General features: G+C 46.9%; 1 protein-coding gene across 1 annotated transcript; it reads left to right on the top strand.

The window, feature by feature from the left end:
* Window positions 1-1,280: 1,280 nt before the first annotated feature.
* On the top strand, window positions 1,281-6,854 carry LOC136635897 (vomeronasal type-2 receptor 26-like). Its single transcript, XM_066610984.1, has 3 exons — window positions 1,281-1,439; window positions 3,744-3,870; window positions 5,944-6,854. The coding sequence occupies exons 1-3, from the start codon at window positions 1,281-1,283 to the stop codon at window positions 6,852-6,854; spliced, it is 1,197 nt and encodes a 398-aa protein (XP_066467081.1).
* The last annotated feature ends 3,212 nt before the right edge of the window (window positions 6,855-10,066 follow it).

The following is a 10,066-nucleotide window of genomic DNA, read 5'->3' as shown; positions in this document are numbered from 1 at the left end:
TGCTTTCCTATCAGTCATTCAATCTTGTCTTTCATGTTTTGAATACTCTAGGTGCATGCATGTTGTTGTTTTTTTGCAAATATGTGTAACAATTTCTTAAGTAAATGCAGCAAGGTATGAATGAGTGAACGCTGTATTCCACGGGAGCCAGGAAGTAGCCAGAGGTCTCTGCGTCTCCTTCCCCCAAGGAAAGCCACAGGCCCCGCAATGGGACTTCTCATGTCTGCACTGGATATTTTGTTTGTGCAGATGAGAAAACCTCCATGTTGGGCTTTGCAGTTCAACTCAGAGGATAGGATCAGGTGTAAAAGAGCTCTGCCAGTCCCATCTCCCTCTTGGGCTGGTCACTCACCCTGCCCCACTCTCCCCCACCCCAGAACAACTCCCCCTCGCCCTGAAAAGCTCACCTTTGGGCTTACATTTGGGGGCTCCTGCAACCTTCCCATTCAGTGCTAAGGCCAAGCACCGACGCGTGCTGATGCAGCACAGGTGGCCTCTCCACCCTGGGTACTGCAGACATTCCTTACAGCATGTTTGCAACACCCAGCGTGGGTGCGGAATCTCAGTGCCTGTACTCAAATTACACAGGATTGGGCCCTTAAACCAGGATCTCTGAGCAGCTGTTCTCAGACTTCAGGGTGGAAATTTTGCTAGTGAGTCTTCTCTGTTCAGCAGAAGAGGATGTGATAGTTGCACTGAGGGCTCAAACCTACCCAGATTTCCAGTGCTGATGCATCTGCAGAGCACTGCTGAGGTACCTTGTGGAGTCCTGTGTGACTACTCCCCCACTGCAGGAGGCAGCACACACCTTGTTGGCATGTCTGCCTCCATGCTGGTACTCTGGATAGGATTGGGCACAGCCCCCAAGAAAAAAGACTGCAGTCTAGGCAAACTAACACATCAACTGTTTGAATCCTTCTCATGTTATCGCCTGAATGTGCTTCAGTGAAAGAAGGGATTCAGTCTCCAGTGCAGGAATTTACATTTGTGGTATGGTATTTGTGGTATGGAAATCTTTCCATAGTTGCAAACACTTGCTGCAAGGGAGTGGCGCCAGGATGCAGTGCTCTTGTTGTCTTGTGTGCTCCCTAAGGCACCTCGTGAACTACAGAAGCTGGACTGGATGGTCCTTTGGTCCTGATCCAGCAAGGTTCTTCTTATGTTCTTATGCTCTGGTTTTATAAATCCTGAGATCTGATCTTCATTTCCAGCTTCATCCATTTTTGAGAACAATTCATTTCAACAACAACGCTGGGAATGAAGTGTTTTTCAGTGAAGGCATGGAATTCTCCACTGGATATGACATTCTGAACTTCATCACTTTCCCAAATAAATCCTTCATTCGAGTGAGAATTGGGAGGATGAATTCTCAGGCCTCCTCCAACCAAGGGTTCACCATTAAGAAAGAGACCATTATTTGGCCTAGCAGCACCAACCAGGTGAGTGTTTCAGATTCTGATTTCCTGTGGAAGCTATTTTATTTCATCCATGCCTCTGGCTCTCTAATTTTTCCAGTTCAGGTTGAGTACCCCTTATCTGTAATTCAGAAATACAGAATATTCCGAAATCTGGAACATTTTTGAGCGTGACTTTTTTCTCCTAAAGAAAAAAAAATCACAAACTGTGTTTCATGCACAAACCTTGTTTCCTGCACATAATTTTTTTTTTTTTTTAAATTACCTTCAGGCTATTTGCGAAAATGTCATATGAAATATCAACAAATTTTGTGTTTAGACTTGGGCCCCATCCCCAACATTTCTCATTATGTATTTGCAAATATTGTGAAATATAGAAAAATCTGAAACCCAAAACACTTCTGGTTCCAAGCGCTTTGAATGATGGATGCCCAACCTGTATGAGTGCCACAGAACTGATTCCGGCACATACCACATGGACATTGTCGGGGCCCCTCCCAGATGCCCTGACCCCCGACTTACCCTGGAGCAGGCACCCCATGCCCAGGGTGGGGAGGCTTCCCTGCCCTTGAGGGGGGCAAAGAAGGTTGGCACACCCCAACCAGACAGAGGGGGCTGGCAGGGCAAACAAGGAACACAGAAGGAAACAAGTCATGAACAGGAAAGGCCATTTCTGCCCCACCTGGGGGAAGGGGAGGGGCCAAAAGGGGGCCAAAAGGAAGCCAGGGATGAGAGGGGGCAGTGAAGCAGGGAGCTGTGAGTTGAACAGCTCCTGCTCCCAAGCCAGGTGTGGCAGCTCTGCTAAGGAGGAGGACTTGGGTGCTGGAACCCCCTCCCGCTCCAGCCAATCTGAGGCCTCCCTGGGGGTGGGACAAGCCTACTCCAGGCCCCTCCAGGGCTGGGCCCCTCCAGACATCTTGTTCCTGTTAAAGGTTAGGCCAGCCATTTTCAACCACTGCACCGTGGAACATTGGTGTGCTGCAATCTGTTTGCAGGTATGCCTTGGGAGTGCCTTGGTCATTCATTAGTAGGGCAACTGGAGGATATGAGCCCCTCTCCACTGGCAGAATGGTGTGCCTGGTCAATTGTGGAAAATCTACTGGTGTGCCTTTAGCGCCTTCTCAGTGTGCTGTGAGATTAAAAATGTTTGAAAATCGCTGGGTTAGGCTTTTCAGAACATCGTTAGCCCTGGCCTAGGATGTACGGATTATTGTATTGGCAACCTTCAGTCTCGAAAGACTATGGTATCGCGCTCTGAAAGGTGGTTCTGGCACAGCGTCTAGTGTGGCTGAAAAGGCCAATCCGGGAGTGACAATCCCTTCCACACCGGGAGCAAGTGCAGTCTGTCCCTGGTCTGTCTCCCTGGCTATGGGCCTTCCTTCTTTGCCTCTTAGCCTCAGACTGTTGGCAAAGTGTCTCTTCAAACTGGGAAAGGCCATGCTGCACAGCCTGCCTCCAAGCGGGCCGCTCAGAGGCCAGGGTTTCCCACTTGTTGAGGTCCATCCCTAAGGCCTTCAGATCCCTCTTGCAGATGTCCTTGTATCGCAGCTGTGGTCTACCTGTAGGGCGCTTTCCTTGCACGAGTTCTCCATAGAGGAGATCCTTTGGGATCCGGCCATCATCCATTCTCACGACATGACCAAGCCAACGCAGGCGTCTCTGTTTCAGCAGTGAATACATGCTAGGGATTCCAGCACGTTCCAGGACTGTGTTGTTTGGAACTTTGTCCTGCCAGGTGATGCCGAGGATGCGTCGGAGGCAGCGCATGTGGAATGCGTTCAGTTTCCTCTCCTGTTGTGAGCGAAGAGTCCATGACTCACTGCAGTACAGAAGTGTACTCAGGATGCAAGCTCTGTAGACCTGGATCTTGGTATGTTCCGTCAGCTTCTTGTTGGACCAGACTCTCTTTGTGAGTCTGGAAAACGTGGTAGCTGCTTTACCGATGCGCTTGTTTAGCTCGGTATCGAGAGAATGAGTGTCGGAGATCGTTGAGCCAAGGTACACAAAGTCATGGACAACCTCCAGTTCATGCTCAGAGATTGTAATGCAGGGAGGTGAGTCCACATCCTGAACCATGACCTGTGTTTTCTTCAGGCTGATTGTCAGTCCAAAATCTTGGCAGGCCTTGCTAAAACGATCCATGAGCTGCTGGAGATCTTTGGCAGAGTGGGTAGTGACAGCTGTATGGATGTACGGATATCTTCTTTTAATTTATACCCATAGTTGTTTCCGTGATTATCAAAATGTCATAACTTTGGGTTATGACGTGTGTACATGTACTGATAAGTGACGCACAATTTAACTGCGCTGTCTCCATATTGTTATCAGGGGTCTCCACATTCCGCATGTTCTGAGAGATGTCAGCCTGGATGCCACAGAAGAGTTCGTGAGGGAGAACCAACTTGCTGCTATGACTGTTTGAGATGCCCTGAAGGAACCATTTCAAACCAGACAGGTCCGTGATTCAGGAGCCTCAGAATATATATGGGGACACTTGATAACTGTGCTTTTATCCTTCTCCTTTTCATTCCTGGCACTGAAATAGACATCTCAGGGATTCATAGTCACTGCCTCAGTTCATGTCTGGCTGTGATTTTAATCCAAACCGTACAAGATGATGCCTGAATGCACCAGCAAATCCCTCCCCCCTCCTATTTATTTATTTTTCTACCACCCTTCCTCCATGGGGCTCAGGGTGGTGCACATAGTTCCTCCCCTCTTTTTGTCCTCACAACAGCCTTGAGAAGTAGGTGAGGTTGAGCGATAGTGACTGGCTCAAGGTCAGGCAGGAAGCTTCTTGACTGAGCAGGGATCTGAACCTAAAAGGACCTGGTGTAGGTCCAAGGACATGAATTGACACCTGGTAGCCTATGGAGACAAAAGAAAAAAGTGTTTTTTTTACCTCCCCTGGGCTGTCTGGTTCCCCCTCCCCCCCAGCCCATAGCATGGAGCGTGCTCTCTGTCAGCAGTAGTAGTGTAGCTAAGGCAGGGCCAGGGGATACAGGGCCCTGGGTACCACACCTTGAGGGGTGTCAAGCCAGGGGATCATTCACAGGCATTCAGAGTGATTGAGGGCCTCCTTGCCACAGCAGTAGCTTCTGCACCCACTTTGTGGACACTCAGGACTGTTATGCACTGCTGTGAGCGGCTGATGGCTTTTTCGCTTTCCTCCCTCTTTTTGGAGGAAAAAAGGCCAAAGAAGCCATTGGATGCAGAGGGGTTGCAGGACTCAGAATGGTGGAAAAAGCAGTAAGACGCTCAGAGCGGCACTCAGCCTCTCTGAGCATGCTGTAACCTGGAAGTAATCGGCAGTGATGTCATCACGTCACCACAATTGCTTCCAGTTCAGGTATGTCCAGGAGGTGACATCGCAAGTCAGGGCCCCGGTTACCAGAGGGGCCAAATACGCCTCTGGTCAGCAGCACTGCTATCTCTGGACATGGATGCGGGGACACACACACACACACACACACAGAGCCACACAGATTTCTTATCAATGCCAGATACAACACTGAGATGATGATGCAATCTAGGTTGGGAGACCATAATAGAAGACTTCTGCCCTGGGTTTCATGAGGTTGCTTCTGTTAACACCCTCAGGAAGTCCTCCTGGAATGGATCTCATCTTTTGGGATGGGCACATCAGTCACTCTTGTCTCTTGAGCTGGAACATTTCATTTCAGCTGCTCTGAACTGGAACACCTTTGGGAGTGATACACAGGCTGCTTTTCCATGACTAGATGTCTCTTTCCTTGACTAAATGTCTCTTCAGCCTTGACAAAGCTATAAACACAATATAGTCATCTGGTTTTGAGATGTCCCTTATTGTGACTGGTTGAGCCAAATGCCTTCCTTCTGCTTCTGCACACCGCTTCACCGACACTCCTCGCACATGCACCAGTTTTTCTAATTCCCGTAGTATCAGGAGATAGCAGAATATTTCAAAGGAAGAGGGTAAAAAGTGAGAGAGTGGTAAAAAAAAATATGAACTAGTAAGTAGTATCCATATCTGTTTAGGCTTAGAATAGACGGTCTCTTGGCATAATGGATACCTTCTGAAACCTGATAACTTCTTCAGTAAGGTGATAATTTTCAACTACACCCTGGGCCCATGAGGTAAATTTTACATGTTCACAGGTTAAAATGGGAGCCCAGGAGCCAAAGGAAGGGGCCTGAAAATTTCCTGGGGTTTTTCATTTTCCAGCCTCAACAGAACCCATGTGGGGTGGGTGGGTGAAGGGGATACACCATACTTGGGCCTGGGGTCAAAAGGGGGGTCTGACTGGCAATCGGGGACCCAGAAATTTCCTGTAATTCAAAAAAAAATTACATATATTATGTAGACTGGCATTCACATTTTGTGTAACCCTACATAGTTTTATATATCCTAATTCATAGAAATTGTAATCCAATCAGAGTATGACTTTATGATCCAATGAAGAAAGGAAGGAGTTCAAATGATATCCCGGCAGGGGAGATGATTACGATTGGCCTCAGTGAGTGGCATGAGACTGTCTTCTCTTTTCAGATGCATCTCACTGTGACAAATGCCCAGAAGATGAGCATCCCAGCAAGGATCACAGCCACTGTATCCCCAAAGTCATCACTTATCTAGCATACGATGAACCTTTAGGCACTGTTCTGGCTTCCACTGCATTGGTTTTCACTCTGCTCACAGCTGTGGTGCTTGCAACTTTCATCAAGTATCGGGACACTCCCCTCGTCAGAGCCAACAATCGGGATTTTACTTACCTTCTGCTCATCTCCCTCTTGCTCTGCTTCCTCTGCTCCTTGCTGTTCATTGGACAAGCAAGCAGGTTGACCTGCCTTTTTCGACAGGCTGCTTTTGGAAGTGCCTTTTCTCTTGCTCTTTCTTGTGTGTTGGGCAAAACCATCACTGTGGTTCTTGCATTTGCAGCCACAAACCCAGGAAGCAAGATGAGAAAATGGGTTGGGAAAAAACTACCCTTTTCCATTATCCTTGTTGGTTCTATTGTTCAGGTTGGCCTCTGTGTCATCTGGCTGGGCACCTCTCCTCCATTCCCAGACCTTGACATGTTCTCCCAGTCTGGTCAGATCGTAGTGGTATGTAATGAGGGCTCAGGCACCATGTTCTATCTTGTTCTGGGCTACATGGGCTCTCAGGCCTTCATTAGCTTCATGGTGGCCTTCTTAGCCAGGAAGCTGCCTGACACTTTCAACGAAGCCAAGTTCATCACCTTCAGCATGTTGGTCTTTTGCAGTGTGTGGGTGTCCTTTTTTCCAAGCTACCTGAGCACGAAAGGGAAATACATGGTGGCTGTGGAGATCTTCTCCATTTTGGCCTCCAGTACTGGGTTACTTCTTTGTATTTTTGCTCCTAAGGTGTACATTATTTTGTTTAGGCCATTCATGAACACCAGGGACCAATTCTTTAAGAAAAGGAATTCTACTAAGTAACTCCTTAGAGTCGTGTAAAGGCCCATGGCTGTGGCAAGGGTTGGAGGTTCTTTTTAGTTCCAATGAAGAAGGGAGTCCAATCCTAGGTTGTCATAAAACAGCTTTATTTATCAAAAATCTGAGAGCATCAACTTACAGGAGCACTTTCAGGCACAAGACTTACAAAACTCTAGGTGACCCACCGAGCCAGCAAGTCCCAGGAGCAAAGAATTGGCTGAACAGAGGGACTTATATAGGCTATAGGTTACTAAAAATATCAGCACAATGAGCAAGAACAGGCTAATTGAAAACAGAGTGACATATGTTGCTGAAATATAAACTATGCATTATTACTCTTTCCAGAATTCTCATCATTAAGAGTTATGAAGCAGGTGCAATCAAAAGATTGTTGTAGGCCTTAGTCTGGGAAAACACTATGCATTAACAGCCCAATCCTAGCCACACTTTCCTGGGAGTAAGCCCCATTGACTCTAATGGGACTTACTTCTGAGTAGACCTGCATAGGATTGGCCTCCTGGTCAGCTGCAGGTCAGGTCATTTGCATTTGGGCCCGACTTCTCACGGGAATGTTGCAGAGATTTCCAGCGAAAAAGCAGACGGCTTTCTGAAAATGGAAGGCAAGGAGAGAAGATGGCCGCCAGGCCTTGCACCTGCCATTACAAGTAATTTGGAATGTTAGCAATCCCCGCTCAGTCTATCATGTGATGACCAATATTAGTAAGTCTGGGCTCTTCCAATCGGGGTGCTCTGTGTCCCCTGCTTCTCTTGAGAAATGGAACTAATTCTGGAATGAATCCTCAGGTATAGGATAGTCATTTGTACTATAACCCATTCTCTGGTTGACTTCTTGGCAATGGGTGCAGCAGAGTCAGTCATCTTACAGATTCATGTACCTTTACAACTCCCTCACTAGTTTTTAGGAAGAACATTTTGAAAGAAAGGCACCCACAGCACTGTTGGAGACAGAGTCTGCACATTGGGTGCAGTGGAGTATTGGGTCAGCTATGCGTGTCTTCTTAGGGAATCTGCAACAGTGACCTTTTGAGCTCCAGTTTGGGGATCTTAGGACTCCCCAGGGGACTTCAGAGTCCACCAGAAGTTGGAAAGTTGATTGAGTGAATGCGCCAGAAAGTCAGATAGCAAGTGACATTTCACCCCCAAACTGTTGATGGAGGCTACTGGGGTCTTCCTTAAGCCATACCTATTGCAGCAAGAGACAGTACTTTTTAAGGTGATGGGACTTATGACTTGGGGCAGTTGCCCTTGCTAGCTCCTAGTTATAGGGTGGGGAGACATGTCCAGTGTTTCATTATAGGCTGGACATTGATGAAAGATCAGGAAGGATCTTGAGATACTTAACAGAAAAATTGGAAATATTGGCACAGCTGTAGAAGGCAGCTACTGAGGGAGATTTTTAAGGTTTACCTGTATTGATATATCTTCTTATGTAAACTTATGTATTTGTCTAATTCAAGTAATGTATATTGTTCTCTGAAACTGGTTCTCGGGCCTACAAATATGGATACAGACTTTGGTTGTGCAGTTCTCTGCTTACGCAGATAAGAAGGAATGTGTTTTTCAGCTTTTAACTGTGGCTGACAGCCAGGGACTTTTGCAAAGGAACAGAGAAGATCATGTCAGACAGTACTAGGGTGCAATGATCCAGGTTTATGAATTCTGGAAAGTTTGGAAAGTCCCGAGAAGCCAAACTGCGTCATGGTTGTTATGCACATTTGTTTTTCTACTGTTATAATGAGTGATATAAGTGATCCACTTCTAATGGATATAAGTGATCACAAAAGGGGGAGGTACAAGGGGTATGGTCTTGTCCTTGACAAGTCTGTCCAAGCCTGTTAGCTAATAAACCATCTGAAAGAGAGCAACTCTTGATTTTTCATTTCGTCTCCTAATTGGAAAACAAAGAAATCCAAATTGTTTCTATCACTACTTCCTAACTGTGTTCATTAAACTCTATTGGATTAGTCCCTGGCTGTAAGTGGCAAGGCATATAGCTTCTGCATTATAATAGCAAGCCATCTTTGCAGTGTCAGTTTGGGGCTGTGGCCATAAGAACATAAGAACATAAGAACATAAGAACAGTCCCACTGGATCAGGCCATAGGCCCATCTAGTCCAGCTTCCTGTATCTCACAGCGGCCCACCAAATGCCCCAGGGAGCACACCAGATAACAAGAGACCTCATCCTGGTGCCCTCCCCTACATCTGGCATTCTGACTTAACCCATTCCTAAAATCAGGAGGTTGCGCATACACATCATGGCTTGTACCCCATAATGGATTTTTCCTCCAGAAACTCGTCCAATCCCCTTTTAAAGGCGTCTAGGCTAGACGCCAGCACCACATCCTGTGGCAAGGAGTTCCACAGACCGACCACGCGCTGAGTAAAGAAATATTTTCTTTTGTCTGTCCTAACCCACCCAACACTCAATTTTAGTGGATGTCCCCTGGTTCTGGTATTATGTGAGAGTGTAAAGAGCATCTCCCTATCCACTCTGTCCATCCCCTGCTTGGTCTTGGGAGAAGGGGAAGGCTCCCTGCAGATTTCAGGATGCCTCCTTTCAAAACGAAGCAGCCGGTGTCATGTCGCAGTTGGGTTTTGGAAAGGGATAGCGTGAGGCAGAAAGATTGGTCAAAGGGGCCCAAATAACTTCTCCAGAGACTTCTTAGCTCAGGGGTTGGCTGAGACCCACATAAGTAACTACAACAAATTCAACCTCCAAAGCTTCTTGACTTGTTGAGCTGTGCATGATGCAGTTTGGAGCTTCCTTGATGCCACACCACAGGCTGAAGAGGATAACCTGGAATGGCCAGCCAGTGATCTCTGTCTTTGAGTCAGGGTGAGAATGCCTGAGAGGAGGAAGTATACTGTCTCCTCCAAGGTAGCCTGCCTTAAATGCAGGTGGAGTGTGAGCAAAGGGAGGGCCTGCTGTAGGGTACTTGGAGGGCCTGCTGTAGTGAACTTGTATAAAATACTAAGTTGAGGCCCATATTATTCAAACTCTTTGTCTTGTGTTTTACTGGTGTTATGAAGTCAATTTCCTTGTGAAAATGTGTATTCAAGTTCCTGTATTTTTCTTGATTACATTCCATTTACATTCGGACTTCCGTCCATCACAGCAGTTCCATGAGGTTCCAGGATTAGCACCAACTGAGGAACTACCCTCACCTAGACTGGCTTAGTATTAGCACAATG

Source organism: Tiliqua scincoides, unplaced genomic scaffold, assembly GCF_035046505.1.
Source record: "Tiliqua scincoides isolate rTilSci1 unplaced genomic scaffold, rTilSci1.hap2 HAP2_SCAFFOLD_122, whole genome shotgun sequence".
NCBI lineage: Eukaryota > Metazoa > Chordata > Lepidosauria > Squamata > Scincidae > Tiliqua > Tiliqua scincoides.
The sequence above is the reverse complement of the archived record's forward strand: the minus strand, read 5'-3'. Positions and strand labels throughout refer to the sequence as shown.